General features: G+C 40.5%; 1 protein-coding gene across 1 annotated transcript; it reads right to left on the bottom strand.

Annotated features, from left to right (window-relative positions):
- Nucleotides 1-6,834: 6,834 nt before the first annotated feature.
- On the bottom strand, nucleotides 6,835-12,682 carry sptssb (serine palmitoyltransferase, small subunit B). Its single transcript, XM_047392351.1, has 3 exons — nucleotides 12,470-12,682; nucleotides 12,272-12,354; nucleotides 6,835-9,878 (listed from the first exon to the last, which is right to left on the bottom strand). The coding sequence occupies exons 1-3, from the start codon at nucleotides 12,672-12,674 to the stop codon at nucleotides 9,600-9,602; spliced, it is 567 nt and encodes a 188-aa protein (XP_047248307.1). The 5' UTR covers nucleotides 12,675-12,682; the 3' UTR covers nucleotides 6,835-9,599.
- Between the last annotated feature and the right edge of the window lie 4,488 nt (nucleotides 12,683-17,170).

Below are 17,170 nucleotides of genomic sequence, written 5' to 3'. Positions count from 1 at the left end.
TCTCCCACGACGCCCCCCAACAGCTGCAGCCACAATCCACCACCCCCACCTCCCCAACCTCAAGAGGGGCCTTGGCACCTCCAATCCCCACCCTGAAGTTCCCCCCCACCAGCCCCCTACCCACGCCGAGGACGGCTCTTTCCATCCAGGAGAGGGACGTCAACAAACTCTTCAGGAGACAGAACCCCCGGAAAGCTGCTGGTCCGGATTCTGTCTCACCAGCCAGCCTGAAGCACTGCGCTGATCAGCTGTCTCCAGTCTTCACAGACATTTTTAACACCTCACTGGAGACATGTCATGTGCCAGCCTGCTTCAAGTCCTCCACCATCGTCCCTGTTCCCAAGAAGCCAAGGACCACAGGGCTTAATGACTTCAGACCCGTCGCCCTGACCTCTGTGGTGATGAAGTCCTTTGAGCGCCTTGTGCTCTCACACCTAAAAGACATCACCGACCCCCTCCTGGACCCCCTGCAGTTTGCCTACAGAGCCAACAGGTCTGTAGATGATGCAGTCAACCTAGCCCTTCACTTCATCCTCCGGCACCTGGACTCCACAGGAACCTATGCCAGGATCCTGTTTGTGGATTTCAGCTCTGCCTTCAACACCATCGTCCCAGTTCTGCTACAGGAGAAGCTCTCCCAGCTGAGTGTGCCCGACTCCACCTGCAGGTGGATCACTGACTTCCTGTCTGACAGGAAGCAGCGCGTGAGGCTGGGGAAGCACGTCTCTGACTCCCTGACCATCAGCACCGGTTCCCCCCAAGGCTGTGTTCTCTCTCCTCTGCTCTTCTCCCTGTACACCAACAGCTGCACCTCCAGTCACCAGTCTGTCAAGCTTCTGAAGTTTGCGGACGACACCACCCTGATCGGACTCATCTCTGATGGTGACGAGTCCGCATACAGATGGGAGGTGGACCATCTGTTGGACTGGTGCAGCCAGAACAACCTTGAGCTCAACGCTCTAAAGACAGTGGAGATGGTTGTGGACTTCAGGCAGAACCCAGCCCCACCTGCCCCCATCACCCTCTGTGACTCCACAATTGACACTGTGGAATCTTTCCGCTTCCTGGGAACCATCATCTCCCAGGATCTCAAGTGGGAGCCAAACATCAGCTCCCTCATCAAGAAAGCCCAGCAGAGGATGTTCTTCCTGCGGCAGCTGAAGAAATTCAACCTGCCAAAGACTATGATGGTGCACTTCTACACAGCCATCATTGAGTCCATCCTCACCTCCTCCATCACCATCTGGTACGCCGCTGCTACAGCCAAGGATAAGGGCAGGCTGCAGCGTGTCATTCGGTCTGCTGAGAAGGTGATTGGCTGCAGTCTACTGTCGCTCCAGGAACTGTACACCTCCAGGACCCTGAAGCGGGCAGGGAAGATTCTGGCTGATCCCTCCCACCCCGGTCACAGACTCTTTGAGACTCTCCCCTCTGGCAGGAGGCTGCGGTCCATCCGGACCAAAACCTCACGCCACAAGAACAGTTTTTTCCCATCTGCCACCAGCCTGGTTAACAAAGCCCGGAAACCACACTGACACTGTCCCTTTCCCCCACACCCCCCCTTTTTTTGCTGACAGGACACCTGTAACTTGTAACTCTATGCGTTACATTAACGCTCAGCTTGGACTCCTGCTTACTTGCACTGCTTTACTTGCACAATGATCACCTGCACTGTTGTATTGCTCTTGCATCTTATACTGCTCTATATTTACTCTCACTCACTTAAAACTGTGCACTTATATTTATATTATATTGTAGATATGTTTGTACTGTTTAATTTGTATTGTATTGCACCGACTACGCCAAAACAAATTTCTTGTATGTCCAAAAACGTACTTGGCAATAAAGCTTTTCTGATTCTGATTCTGATTCTAAATAAGCTGGACCATGGCCGCTGATGCATTTATGAGTGAGCAGAATAATTTTATATTGGATCCAAAATGGGGCTGGGAGTCAGTGAAGGGAGTATAAAATAGGTGCAATATGCTCATGCTTGAGTACTTTCAAGAGCGCTCTTGCAGCACTGTTTTGGATATACTGTAATTTCTAAATGTTTTTGGAGGAGATCCCTGTAAAATATCCATTCTAGTAATCCAATCTGGAGGATACAAAGGCGTGGATAAATTTTTCTGCATAAAAATGGGACAGAAGTGTTGTGAAGGTGGTGGAACGAGGTCTCTGATAAATTCTTTATGTGGTCATCCAAGGTGAGTTGATGATCAAACCTGATGCCAAAATTAGTTACTGAGGATTGCAAAAAGCAATGACCTGGCCATTAAAATAGAGCTGGGATGTTAAGGAGTTGGTGATCTGGTGAGTTAAGCCACAAGTAGCAGTTCGGTTTTACTACTGTTGAGCTAAAGAAAGTTGCTGTTCATCCAGGGCTAAATCTCCTCAAGACAGGCAACAAGGCTTGACGGGGCTATGGAGCGGTTGGGAGCAGTTCTGATGTATAGTTGTGTGCCATTAGCATAACAATGAAATGACAAATTATGTCTGCGTATGACACCACTAAGTGGAAGCATATAGGTGATGTTGTGACTATGAATTTGAAAATATTATTTAATATAAATTATTTTATATTTTATCAAATAATATTACAGTCTGTTAAGGGTTGTCCTGTGAATACCAGCCCAGTAAGGCGATGGTATTAGGACAAGATAGAAAGGTGTGAGACGAGCTCTGACATTATTGAACAGCATAAACTCTGCACATATATGGAATGAATTCACACAATTTCTTAAAATACAAGAATTTATTAACAAAAATAAGTCAACTCAAAGTCAAACATATTTCAATCAACAAACTCTTTACTATGTTAAAACAATCCAACTAAACTACCAAGCAGAATTAAAGAATAACGAAGACTAATAGGTTATGTACAATATAAACAAGTTGATTAAAGATGGTTGAAACCATGATCAAAAGAGTGATGCAACTTTATCATGCAATGTTTATGTTTGAGAACCAAGGATTATCTTGAAGAATTTGAAAGTAAAGTTAAGTTAGTCTTGGAACTAACTTAGGCAATAATCAGCAGACCTTTAGACAACCAATCACAATGCAAGATCAGGTAAAATATTTTAATAAAATAATGTCTTAAACAATGATCTGCTGAATAAAACCAACCTTCTGGATGACCATTCCTCAGTGGTGTCTAATTAGCTGCCTTTATTTATTAAAATAATATTTAAAGAAATATTATTAAGGGAATATTTTTATTTTATTTGGAAAAGAGCCAAATCTTTCTGGAGAAATGGGCCTTAATGGTGTTTCATTAGCTTTTAGCAGTTAAAGCTAACAAAAGAAGCTGATAGCTTAGCACCAGAATCAGACACACCTTTAAAATATCATCAATATAAGATTTAAAATACATAAGCGCGGACGGCGCGTTATGATGAGTCTTCTGTGTTAAAATCACCCCTTTAAATAAAGATTGTCTTAACTTTAAAAACACACAAACACAGAGCACAAACTGAGCACGTGTGCTGCAGATAGTCTGCTAGCACCAAGATAGCTGAGTTCAACACAAACAAAACCAAACTTCATAAAATGAAAAACGTTCAGATCATAAATCTTTCTGTTACTCGACCCAAACCCTAACCTCGTATGAACCATGCTGAGGAGTTGTCCGGGCGACGACGAAGTTTGAAGAAAGCTCTGTGAACAAAGGGTTAGCTTCCAGCTAACACTCCGGAGCAGTGGCTGGGCGGCCCGTTCTGTCCGCTGACCACACTGCACGTTACCACGGTGATGCGGCTCCTGTTGTCCTTCTTTCAGACTGGGAAAACTGCTCCACTCAGCTTCGTAGAGAATTCTCTGGAACACAGTTTGCTTCTGTAGGCCTCAGAGAGAAAGTCAAGCCAGGCTTGTACCTTAATTCCCGTTCATGAATGAATACCGGATACACAGACAGTGATTCATTTGTACTTATCTTAGTGCATATGATCGATGATCGTATGACACTCTCGGATCCAGTTGAAGAGTTTATGTCTGTTTGCCAGCAAAGAGACATTAGCGCGTTGTGCCTCCCCTATCCCAGTCGTCACCGTCATGGAAGAGATCGGACCATTGGAAAGGTGGGGTTTTATACAGGCAGTGTACCCCCCTTCCCCTTCCCCTTCTGAAGTTGTGCTGGAAGTCGGTTAAATGCAATTTATTTTGAAAGTTCCAGAAAAGTTTGTACCGCATCTTTCAGGTTGTATCCATGGCTGTGGTCCCAATAGTGACAAAGAGCAGGGGGCCCAAGATTGATCCTTGGGGAACACAAGACATAACAGGAAGTGTCCTGGACTTATATGATTCCATCAAAACACACTCTGTTCTGTCAGAGAGGTATGATTTAAGCCATGCTTAAGTGCTTCTTGACAGTCCGGCAGTGTCACAGAGGCGCCCCAGAAGGATAGCATGGTCCACCATGTCAAAAGCAGCTGGCAGATCGAAGAAGTGATGGTGATCCAACATCAGCTGCCATCAGCAAGTCATTTGTTGCCCTTAGTAAAGCTGTTTTTCTGCTATGTTCTGGGCAAAAGCCTGACTGAAACTTTTTGAATAGATTGTTGTTCTTCAGATGGAGTTGGAGGAGACAACTTTCTCGAGGACCTCAGACACAAAAGCAAGGTTGGAAATAGGCCTATAGTTCACAGGGTCATTTGGATCCAGACCATTTTCGAATACAGGGCAAATGATGGCTTCTTTTGGCACAGATGTAACTCGTGCAGATTGAAAAGAGAGATTCAATAATATTTAGACTAATAGTGGGAATCAGTCATTTTAACAGAACCGTTGGAATGGGCTCTAGGATGCATGATGTAGCTTTAACTCCCTATAGGATTTCCACAATGTGATTTTGTCGGACCTAAGTAAACATTGGGAGGGATGAGAGAATTCCAGGGCTGGAGGAGACACAGATTATGAGCCTGTTAGGGGGGAGCGGCTCTTGTTAACTTTCTGAAAACATTAATAAGACGGTTGCATTGCTCTTTAGATTTTTTTGTTGGTAGGAGGCACCTGTTGCTTCAACAGAGAATTTATTGTTGAGAAAAGCCACTTAGAGTTTCCAGCATGTTAATTAATAAGGTTAGAGTAGAATTTAGAGCGCACATCCTGCAATAGTTTGGCAAATACCTTCTGATGATCTCAGAAAGCAAGCCTGTGCACTGTGAGTCCAGACCGTCTATAACGATGTTTGAGTACTCGGCTGGCCATTTTCATCTGGCGCAGCTCGTTAGTGGCCTGATAGGGGCATGGAGGTCACAAGCAGCAGATAGGAGTTATAGTGTATCACTAGTTTATCTGCTGTTGCAGGGAATAGGACTAAGTGTACTTTGCAGGTTGTGTGTGTTGATGGTTTCCATGTCTTAGTAGGGTTCAAAATAGGAAAACAAAAGTGGTGAGGAGCTTCAAATTTTGGGAACCACTACAGACCACTAATCTTCTTACATTTGAACATTCAGATCCAGGCATGCATGATGGCTCTGAAAAATCCTTCCAGTTTTAAAAAGATGGGCCTTAAATAGAATCTTGTGGAACCCCTTTAGAGCCGTCAAAGGATTTGATCTCTTATCTGATTGATAAATATGAGACTTAATGTCTTCAAATTCACTGAACATGCCAGCTGCTGCTGAGATAATCATTCTCTCAGACCTTTTTGTGCAGCAATGATTTTTCAGTTGTAGAAAAGAAGGGTTACAAACATTGGTATCTTATCAATATTTTAACACTTGCTGGGGTTTTCTTGTAAAGTGAGTACTGGCTGTGGTGATGGAGCCAAAAAAAAATACACAAATATATGAGTTTTCCTTGGTGTCAGGTGTGAATGTTACTGAAGGATGACTCCCTCCCACCTCAGCACTTTTTCTTATTGTTTGGGTGAACAACACTAATAGGACACATGTAAACACAACAGAAACAATACACCAACCGTCTGCTTGAGTGTCTTGGAGTCTGCCGACAGCTTTGTTTACATTTCTTCCTCAGCCTCCAACCAGTTCCTGCAACATAAACTAACACGGTCAGTGTCAACAAAGTTGTTGCTCAAAGACCATGGAGCGAAAACAACACAGAAATGATACAGGATATAAGAGAGCCTTGTCTTTTTATGATGAAGGAAGGTAAAACCAACTAAAGAATAAGGAAGGAAAGTAGGAAGGAGGACAGAAGTCTGCAGTTGGGTTCTGGATGGGATTGGGAGCATGAGACTGAAAACAGAGAGTGTTGCACTTATTGCCTTCCAACATCCTAGAAAGGTACAAGGTGAGGGTGTCCGGTTACAACTTATAAACATAGCAACCCTGCCAGTCCCTGTAGTCCAACCTAACCGCAGGTAAGCTGCTACTCAGTCCACCATTTAATGCTGCATAAATGTCTAGTACAAGTAAAGTGCATGTAAAATATTTAGAAAAAACAAGTTTAATTTTAATTCTTTTCACAAGCACTAATTTGTTTTGGACTATCACATAGAATAATTAATTTGTCTCTGTCAGTGTTACATATACCGGGTCAAACACAGACTGTAGCCTCAGGGCACCAGCACTTTGAGGGTATGGGCAGGTCGCCAGGTGTCTCATTCAGCAAGGTAAAGACAGAATCGGAGTCCAGTTTTAAAGAACTGGTTTTATGGCTCTTCCTCTTATTGTCTGAATTCATCTCATGTGGTAAAATCTTTGGGTCGGGCTTTGTCCTGCTTGTTCTTCAATTTCAAAGCAACTGAACAACTGAGTTGAAGCCAAATCCAACATAAATATATGGTTCAAACAAGCAGCTCTGGCAAACAAAGCAAACAAGAGGAAAGACAAAGAGCAACTGCATAAGTATCATCCAATGCCTTTATTTTGTGACTACTACAGTGATGTGTAGCTATCATGTAGAAATACAACATTTAGTTTGGTAAACTGTGAAAAAAAAAATCTTAAAGGCCTCTTCATTCTTGTTATAAATGTGTCATATTAATGAAAATGTTTATCAAAAGTTAAGGAAACAATACAATCTGGGAATTGTACAAAAGCACTTTAAGGCAGAGAAAAACTAACAAAATAATGCAATAATTATGGGCACAAGAGACTTGTGCATAAATAACTGAACAATACAAAGTTTGGTAACTGACATTGTAACCAGCCAAGCATTTACCAATGAATATATATATATATAAATAAAATCAGCATTTCATCACTGAGCCCTTCATCCAAAGCACAAATAACTAAAGATGATCTTAAACTCAAAATTATGAACAATGCTAATCACAACTACTAAATGCAGTACAACTCAAGGCTTAATTGCTTTAGATCAGCTATAGCTGAGGAAGACTTTTTCCATTCAACTAATTTTCCTTCAGCACTTTGTCAGTTTTGCATGACACAGCAAACATGTGCAAAGCAAAGCTATGCCATGGATAAAGCCAAAACCAGACATAAAACAGCGATAAATCAATATTTGTTCTCTCTTAGTGCTGAGCACTCCTTCCTAACATGCCAACGTACAAAATAAACCTGGAATAAAGAGAGGGCTTGGCACATTTTATCGCTGTTATTTTTTTATTGTTCCCTTTGCTTGGTATATAGGCTCAGGAGAAACTGTAGCAGAGTCCAGCTAGGTGTCGCTTCATTGCATAGCTTAAGCTTTTAGTTTCACAATGTTTGCATTTACCTTCACGCTGCATTCTTTCAGGTTGCTCTTCAGTGCATAAACTACAAAAGGTTTTATTTTGTTGCTCATACATAACCAAAAATATAACAATATTTGGTGCATGTCAACACAGCTGTTATAAGCTCTATACTACCTTCTCGTTTAATCAGAAAGCAGGTGTAATGTGTAAGACAGCAGATGTGCACACATATTCAGTGCTGGTGGGAACAGTTGCCAAGTGTTGTTATGGGACGTTTTATGTAACAGACCTGCAGGTGTTTACTCCGATGTGCGCAGCAAACTTGGCAGTCTGACTTTTGCATCATTGCCAGTTTGTTTTATTAGAGATGGAGAAAAATCACAGCAGATCTTTTATTTACAAATTCATAAACTGTAGATCTCTGCTGTCAGCTTTGGAAATTGTAGGGCCTCATCAAATTTGTATAAATTGGGTTCTAAAGACAGCGCCTTCCAGATTTATTGGCACCAATAAATAAATGTAGAATTACCTTTAAATAAATCGTTTTTTATTGCAATAATATCATCTCATTTATAAAAATGCTGCAGTTCACTAACATTGAGCTTTACACATGTTTTCATTTCCCTTCCCTTCTTTTTTTTTTTACTTGTCGCATTTACTGTACAATAATCAAACAGGAAAGAGGGTTTAGAGAGAAGTGGAAGACATGCAGCAAATGGCCTGAGACCGGGAATCAAACCAGGACAACCGTATCGAACTCTATAGCTTCTGCACATGGTGCACGTGCTCTACCAACAGAGCCACCAGCACCCCTCTGAGCTCCCTTCTTAAAGCAAACTGTGTTTATTCATCACAGTTCCAGCTGTTTTAAACTTTTTTTTGTTGCTTTGACCGTAGATATAGGCAAGCTAAGGCAAGCAGCTATTTTCTTATATATGAAGACCAACACACATCCTCTTACTTGATTGCCAAGTTCTCTCTTCTTGAAGTGATGGATAAAATAAATAAATCTCTGTGTCACAGCATATTTAAACAAATTTCTGATACTACTTTTTTGCCAGAAAAGGTTGCAAAAAACAGACGATGAGTGACATCCTGCAGGAACCAAGTTTCTTTTGTTTTTTTCAATTTAGGTTTTCTAATCTTTCCCATTTTATATAAGGGATGAGAAATAAACCTCTTTGCTTAACGAGAATTCTTAGAAACTGATTAACTTAAAAAAGCATAAATTACAAAAATGCCTAAATTATGCCTATTGTTTAGGAATTATAAAGGAAGGTCAACAAATTGGCACCTGTGGTTTTGTAAAAAAAAAAAAAACTTATTTCTAAGTGGGATTTTATTCTTCACTTGATAAATGCACTCAAATCAAAAGTTGGATTTTGAATTTTTGGTGTAAGATTATGTTACTGCAATAATATAAATATTTATTCTAAGGTTTTTTCAATGACTTTATGTGGGACATCATTACATGTGAAGCGTTGTAGATATTGCATGTGTAGTGACAAGTTACTTTAAACAACCATATTTAAAAAATAAAAAAAAAACAAGTTTCATAACCTTGGTTGCTTCAGTTCTGAAGCACACTTTCTTCCATGATGCCCAGTTCTCATTAACATAAAAAACAGAATTCCTGGAGTACCTTCACGAAGTTTATAGCTTGAAACCAGAAGGAGGAAAGACACCGGTTATGTTTTGTTGTCAGACAAGCATGCAAACCCATCTGCCATGGATGACCCTATCATGCAAAACCTGGAGGTGGTATGCAGTCACACAGGACATATGGCGAGGAAAAGGAAAACCAAACACTTCACGAGTGTAGGAAATTAAAGCACTGCTGTGTAATACCACTGGGTAAGGCCAGAGGGCGCAGGATGCAAAAGAAGTGCATAAGGTTTCCAGATAATTCTTGAAAGATCTTCAAGTTTTCAGTCTTCTTGAACATGGAGATGATTTACAAACCGCTCCTTCTTTGTGACTTTTTCCTCCCTTTGTTTTAGTTCATGAGTGCCATGGTGCTCTCCGGTTGGCCGCCAAAGTTCTCAAAGAAAAACTCCAGAGCCAGGTGCACATGGATGGGCACGAACACGTATGACGTGTAGACCACCATAGCAATGGCGGAGAAGAGAACAGAGTTAAAGATGGACTTTTCCCATGGTTCCAGGACATAGATGCCAGTGATGAGCAGGTACTGGTAGTACAGCCAGGCCAGGTACTCCGTCATGTTTTTAAAGTTCATCCTGCCAGCCGGGGGGAAGGCAAACAGAAGTGGAGTCTGATGAGTTTAAAGAAATGAAAGTAAAGGAAATTAATAGTGGTTTTCATGAGATTTAAACCAACATGACATAAAAATACTCATTAATATTTAAAAACTTATTATTAATAAAAGCACATTCTCAAATTACATAGAATGTGCCATCTGTTTGAGTGTATCTAAATATAATGTGCTAGAAATTAGATTAAGTTTTATCAGAATCAGAAACACTTTATTGCCAGCTACCATAAAAAAGAAACATTTAACAGGACTATGAATTTTTTGCAACTCCTGTGGAGAAGATAAACTGTCAAAATCAAAAATCAATACAAAAAATAACCAAATGCCTTAATAAATACAACATTAAGCCATTCAGTTTTAATAAGTTAATAACATTTATTATTTTATGGGTGTATTTGTTTTATCATTATTTTTATCATCCTTTTAGTAGAAAATAAACAAGACAAAAGAAGACAAAAAATAATAATAATCATATTAAGCTTATCAGGATAACCTCAGAAAGTAGATCTCTAGGATGCTTTAAAGAGAGATTTTTTTTAATCTCTGTTTAGTTGGAGTTTACTGTAATTATTAGGGTAGTAATTAGGGTTGGGCAATTATTGTTCCAGCTGTCATTATCCGAGATAAGTTATTACCATGATAAGAACTGGGATTAATCATGAGAACGATGCACTACTTAATGTAACTGTGAACTAAAGTGGCCTATTAGATAATGCGTCAGTTTTATTTAATACTTGTTTTTGTGGGGCTTGTACTATATACCTCAACAGTTATAGCCAAACAATCTGTTGCCAAAAAAGACTGCAGTTAAATCTCAAAAACCTTTTATAATCACTTTTATCCTCATCACAATACCTCAAAATACCATGATAAAACTCTAACGCCCATCAGCCATCTCTAGCTGTGATCGGCATATTTGAAAATGTTTTGCATCAGTAGCATCACAAACATAAAAGCATTTCAGTTGTACATTCTAGACGCATCTAACTATGCAGAGCTTTGGTGCAAAGCAAAGTTCTATAAAACCAAACGAATAAAATCCTGCAGTGATGCTAATGGGAGTTCAATAGTTCAAACTGTGGGTTTTGCAAGACACATTTGACTTGATTTAAACTATTCTAGCTTTTTGCTTAAAAGAAATACTGAACAGTTCTGTTGTGATCATTTAATGTTATTTAAATACCAACACAGGAAAGGCTAGCATGGCGAAAGGCAGCCAGAGAATTTTGAAGAAATAAACACATCTGATTAAAAGAGCTACAGAAAGAAAGAAATGATCAACATAAATGTGCATGCCGACACAAAACATTTCACAAGGATTTAATTAAAAAGTTAAAGGAAAAAAAAGAAAAATGATAAAAAAGGAGGTGGGCCCCATCCTTTATTGCCTGGGAATGTATGGGTGCATAATAATATTCAGTAAGACTGGTAAAAATGTACTTAATTATAACTATTCTAAACTAGATCTTGCAAACACAAAATAAGGTATGATTTAGTTAGTGTTTCCAGTTGACTTGAGAGACAAAATGATTTTCAGTTTAATTATTCATGTTGTATTTTAATAATAATTTGAAATTAAAGGATTTTCTATTGAACGATGAGCAGCATTAACAGATGGAGCCTGTTTAGACAGGCACTGGGCCCCCAGATAGGATTGTTTACTGGTTACATGATGGCCCCCATAGATATGTTTGAAACATTTTTAAATGAATATGTATTTGGAAATAACTAGTTTTGATTTCAGAGCTCTCCCAAATGCCTCCAAATTCCAAGTGAAATATGTCTTGGCCTACGTTTCTAGATTCCTTATTTCCATCTATGCTTGTAGCATATAAGGTAAGGTAAGTTTATTTATATAGCGCCTTTCAGCAACGAGACACTCAAAGCGCTGTACATACAATTACAATACAATCACAAAGCAAATAAACACAGATACAGAAAAACAAATCAAATGATAAAATCAAACAACAGAGGTCATTTAAAAAAGTTTAATAAAATAAAGAGAATAGAATGATGGACAAGAAAATGAGAGGAAAATTGGACTGAAAACGCAACTAATCATGCCTAAATGGCACAGTCAAAGGCCACACTAAACAAATAAGTTTTTAATCTTGATTTAAAGCAACTTAGGGTTTCGGGGTATAAGCAATTAGACCTCTCCTTCCCAGCGCTACACTGAAACACTGTAACTCAGGACATCATAGCCAAAATAAGTCAGACAAATAAGCTTGTCTTCAAAACTCGTTTAGCAGATGATGTAAGTGAAAATGGAACATTCACACAGACACATGTGTCTAAGCTATATATTTATTGTCTTACTAGAAAACCATGACATTTAAGGGTCTATACATATACAGGGTTTTGTGTAATCTAAGTCTGAATCCACTACTCACCTCAGCCAATGGGAACCCCCTGGTTTTCTCCTCTGTAACTGGACAAGCTGCAGGACGCGTCGCCCCTGCTACTCCGCTGCTTTCTGTAAAACAGCCGTCTCATCAGCTCACTTCTCTCTCATAAATATACGTGCAGCCCTCATACATGCTTTGAAAATGGCACCACACCCACAGCTTGTGTTTACACTGACCCCTCACCTGGCTCACGGATCGCACAAGTGCAGCGACCGAGTAGGAGGACCGGTTGACGCATAGGCCGGTGTGCGTTATTATTCGCGGCCAAGGGGAAGCGGCTGGTGCATCGGAGCCGATGTGTTCCGGGCTGCGGCTGTTTTTGCGCCACGCTTGGTGCGCTGCTTTGAGGCGCATCTTTAAACTTTTCTCCAGTTTGTGCCGCATCCATGTCGCTGTTGTCCCGCCATCCTGCAGCCAGCAGCGGCGCTGCAGTCCCCCCACACACACCCCTCTCTGTCGCAGTGTCCAGCAGCTGGATGGAATAAAACTAAAACTGATCATAGCTTCAGACTTGATTGCTCCTAAAATCTTAAGTTATTATATTTTAACTAGACACATCTAAATAAAATAAAATTATTATTAAAAAGTTAGTCAAAACCCCAAAATCTGTTTCTTAGAAAAGTACATAAGAAAAATAGAAAATATATCTTTAAAGTCGAAATGCAAACTCATTGAAAAGTACGTGAACCCACAACAGCAGATGATATGGAAACTTCGACTGGCACTTTAGGTAACTTGAATATTGCTTCTCCTGCTTCTGGGACATTTATTTCAACAATGTAGGTTCTCATAAAATTAATATATAACATTAAACTAATAAAAAAGGATAACACAGAAACCTTTTTTAATGGCAAGGTTGTGGCATACACAATCAGAGCAATACTGCTGACTTGACATTTGTTCAACAGTTGTGAATCAGTCACACCCTGCACATGAGAATAAGCCATGAAATGTCATTACAAAAGAAGCTGTACGTTCACAGATTGCTATAGCTAAGTATTTTAAGGGAACGTTTGGTAGAAGGAAACGGTGTGGAAGAGTAGGGGGCAGATTCACAAGTAGTGGACTGCAGCTGAACTCTTTGTTACAAGAACCACCACATAAATACAGGGGTTGAACAATGAAACTGAAACACCTGTCATTTTAGTGTTGGAGGTTTCATGGGTAAATTGGACCAGCCTGGTAGCCAGTCTTCATTGATTGCACATTGCACCAGTAAGAGCAGAGTGTGAAGGTTCAATTAGCAGGGTAAGAGCACAGTTTTGCTCAAAATATTGAAATGCACACAACATTATGGGTGACATACCAGAGTTCAAAAGAGGATAAATTGTTGGTGCACGTCTTGCTGGCGCATCTGTGACCAAGACAGCAAGTCTATGTGATGTGTCAAGAGCCACGGTATCCAGGGTAATGTCAGCATACCACCAAGAAGGATGAACCACATCCAACAGGATTAACTGTGGACGCAAGAGGAAGCTGTCTGAAAGGGATGTTCGGGTGCTAACCCGGATTGTATCCAAAAAACATAAAACCACGGCTGCCCAAATCACGGCAGAATTAAATGTGCACCTCAACTCTCCTGTTTCCACCAGAACTGTCCGTCGGGAGCTCCACAGGGTCAATCTACACGGCCGGGCTGCTATAGCCAAACCTTTGGTCACTCATACCAATGCCAAACGTCGGTTTCAATGGTGCAAGGAGCGCAAATCTTGGGCTGTGGACAATGTGAAACATGTATTGTTCTCTGATGAGTCCACCTTTACTGTTTTCCCCACATCCGGGAGAGTTATGGTGTGGAGAAGCCCCAAAGAAGCGTACCACCCAGACTGTTGCATGCCCAGAGTGAAGCATGGGGGTGGATCAGTGATGGTTTGGGCAGCCATATCATGGCATTCCCTTGGCCCAATACTTGTGCTAGATGGGTGCGTCACTGCCAAGGACTACCGAACCATTCTTGAGGACCATGTGCATCCAATGGTTCAAACACTGTATCCTGAAGGTGGTGCCATGTATCAGGATGACAATGCACCAATACACACAACAAGACTGGTGAAAGATTGGTTTGATGAACATGAAAGTGAAGTTGAACATCTCCCATGGCCTCCACAGTCACCAGATCTAAATATTATTGAGCCACTTTGGGGTGTTTTGGAGGAGCGAGTCAGGAAACGTTTTCCTCCACCAGTATCACGTAGTGACCTGGCCACTATCCTGCAAGAAGAATGGCTTAAAATCCCTCTGACCACTGTGCAGGACTTGTATATGTCATTCCCAAGACGAATTGATGCTGTATTGGCCGCAAAAGGAGGCCCTACACCATACTAATAAATTATTGTGGTCTAAAACCAGGTGTTTCAGTTTCATTGTCCAACCCCTGTATGTATCCTGGACACGAGTTACACCCTGCCACATTTTTATGTTAAGCCACTCCTGAACCAGAAACAGTGCTTTCAGTTTCTTGCCTGCTTGAGGTCTGGTGTGAAGTTTCTGCTGTCTGTGAAGATTTTGGGAGCTAAACCATGCAGCATTTAGAACCAATGATAAAAAATACACTAGTTTGAAAAATCTGAATTAACTGACATCCATGTATGCTTGCTGGAAACGTCTTTTCCATTTTGAAGCAGGACCTCTTTCTTTTTGGGGGGATCAAACTGATGTAGAAAATCTTATCTCCTTAATTGTAGGTTTGCTGAGCAGCTCAGTGGTGATGCTGCATTATTAATATATAAACACCCAGCAGCGCTGATAAGGAGCTCCAGTTATGAATGGATACACTTTATTTATTTTTTGTTAGGGTATAAATGAAAGTGAACCTCTCCTAACACAGATTTCAGCTAAAGATTAGTAGTAAAACGGCCCTCTGGGTTCTGACCTGCTTTGGTATTTAGAACATTATTTACTCAAGGAATCAGCAAATATCACATCAGGTTTGTCTTCTAACATCTTGAAACAGACTAAAATACTACACTCAACAGTTGAAGGTGGCTAAAGTATTTTCTTCACTGTATAAATGCAAAAATATTGTGGAAAAAGTGATGGAGAAATATTCACACACATATTTGTGTGTTGCCCTGCGATGGACTGGCAACCTGTCCAGGGTGTACCCCGCCTCTTTCCCATAGACTGCTGGAGATAGGCACCAGCTCCCCCGCGACCCAATATGGAATAAGCGGTAGAAAATGACTGACTGACTGACATATTGTGGATTCCCTTCATTCACTTTCCCAAGTGGATCTGATTACTGTGAAATACGAGGTTTGCGAATCAGATTGGTGAAAAGGGAGACCTTTTCTCTTCAAGGTAAAATGTGAGACATGTCAAAAAGGATGAAGACAGTCTGCGACACACATTCCTCTGGAGTGTAGACGGCATAATTATATAAAGGCCTAAATCAACTGATGATTGTTCTTGCTTTGAAAATGGAAATCAAAGCTGTGGAGCTATTTCAATGAATCACAAAAACAATTCAACTTCAGGTGCTTTCACATTCTAATAAACACCAAATATAGCTTATTTTCTAGTGTTAGTTTCCCTTCAGCTTCCTCACATTTTAACCTCTTACAACCACAAACTTCAATGTATTTTATTGAGATTTTATGTGTCAGACCAACACAAAGTAGAATATACCAAAGAAGGAATATAATTCATGGTTTTAGGGATGTCTATCTTGTTGCCATATTTGCGTCTCTATTTGTTGGCATTTGTTTGGACAGTGATGGCGTTGCAGCGCAGGATTGTGATGTGTTTCCCGAAGCAAGGAGGCAATGTCAGCGGTGTGGTTATTTTTTCACGGTGCTAAAAGGGTAGCGAAATATATAGAATATTTCTCTAATATTGGTAAATATCAGTTATCTACCATAACAGCAATAGTAATATCAGATATTGATATTGGCTCAAATTTACATATCAGTTCATCCCTGTTTGAAGTTTTGCTAATATAATGTGGGGGACATTTCTGCTGAACCCCCTGACTAAATACTTTGTAGGACCACATGTTGCTGCGATTACAGCTGCTAGTCTTGAAAACCTTGAAACAGTAATTCTTGCTTTCATTACATCCTGGATTGACGACTGTAATGCTCTCCACCTTGGACTCAGCCAGTCCTCCTAGAAATATCTCCAGTTGGTCCAGAATGCAGCGGCTAGGTTTTTATCTGGAGTTGGCAAGAGGGAGGGAGCACATAACTGTCGCAGTGGTTTCCCTCCACTGGCTGTCTGTGTGTTTTAGAGTTTATTTTATGATTATCTTGTTTTAAAAGTTTACATGGTATTCACCGACTTACCTCTCTGAGCTGCTTCACCCATATTCCCCTGCACCATGCTTTAGGTCAGCAGATCAGCTTCTCCTGGAGGTGCCGAGGTCTTAAATGAGATGTGTGTTAAATCAGATGTACTTCACTGTCCAATTTTTTTAATTCTTTTAAGTATGCATTTTTATTCCTCGTCTTCTGGCGAAACCTGAGACTTGCAGTTTTTTACTCGTTTTATGTTTTAAATGGCTCTTGATTTTACATGTGCACCACTTTGTTGCAGCTGTCGTTTTAAAGTGCTTTATAAATAAATAAAGTATGTCTCTACTAGCTTTGTATATCATGAGAGTTAAGTTTTTGCCCGTTCTTCTTTGGAAAGTGGTTTGACTTAATCCGATTGGGTGGAGAACATCAGTTTTCCTAGTCTTGCCAGATTGACTAATTTAGGTCTGGACGTTGACTAGGGCATGTTTCCACATGAATATACTGACTTCTACAGCCTTTTTCATGATGTGGTCTGTTCCTCTGGGGACTTCAGTATAAGGAGCGCTGTTCTGGGAACTTGACCTATACAGAGGTCGACTCCACTAACTAATTAGGTGACTTTCGAAAGCAACTGATTTTACTGGACTTT

This window comes from Girardinichthys multiradiatus, chromosome 18 (assembly GCF_021462225.1).
Source record: "Girardinichthys multiradiatus isolate DD_20200921_A chromosome 18, DD_fGirMul_XY1, whole genome shotgun sequence".
NCBI lineage: Eukaryota > Metazoa > Chordata > Actinopteri > Cyprinodontiformes > Goodeidae > Girardinichthys > Girardinichthys multiradiatus.
This window is presented reverse-complemented; position numbering and strand designations above follow the sequence as displayed.

Excerpts from the sequence above, each read along its gene's own strand:
- sptssb (XM_047392351.1), bottom strand. The coding sequence starts at position 12,674 with ATGGATGCGGCACAAACTGGAGAAAAGTTTAAAGATGCGCCTCAAAGC. Across the intron at positions 12,355-12,469 it reads TTGTGCGATCCGTGAGCCAG|AAAGCAGCGGAGTAGCAGGG; the intron begins GTGAGGGGTCAG and ends GCTGTTTTACAG. Across the intron at positions 9,879-12,271 it reads GGGGGTTCCCATTGGCTGAG|ACTCCACTTCTGTTTGCCTT; the intron begins GTGAGTAGTGGA and ends TAAACTCATCAG.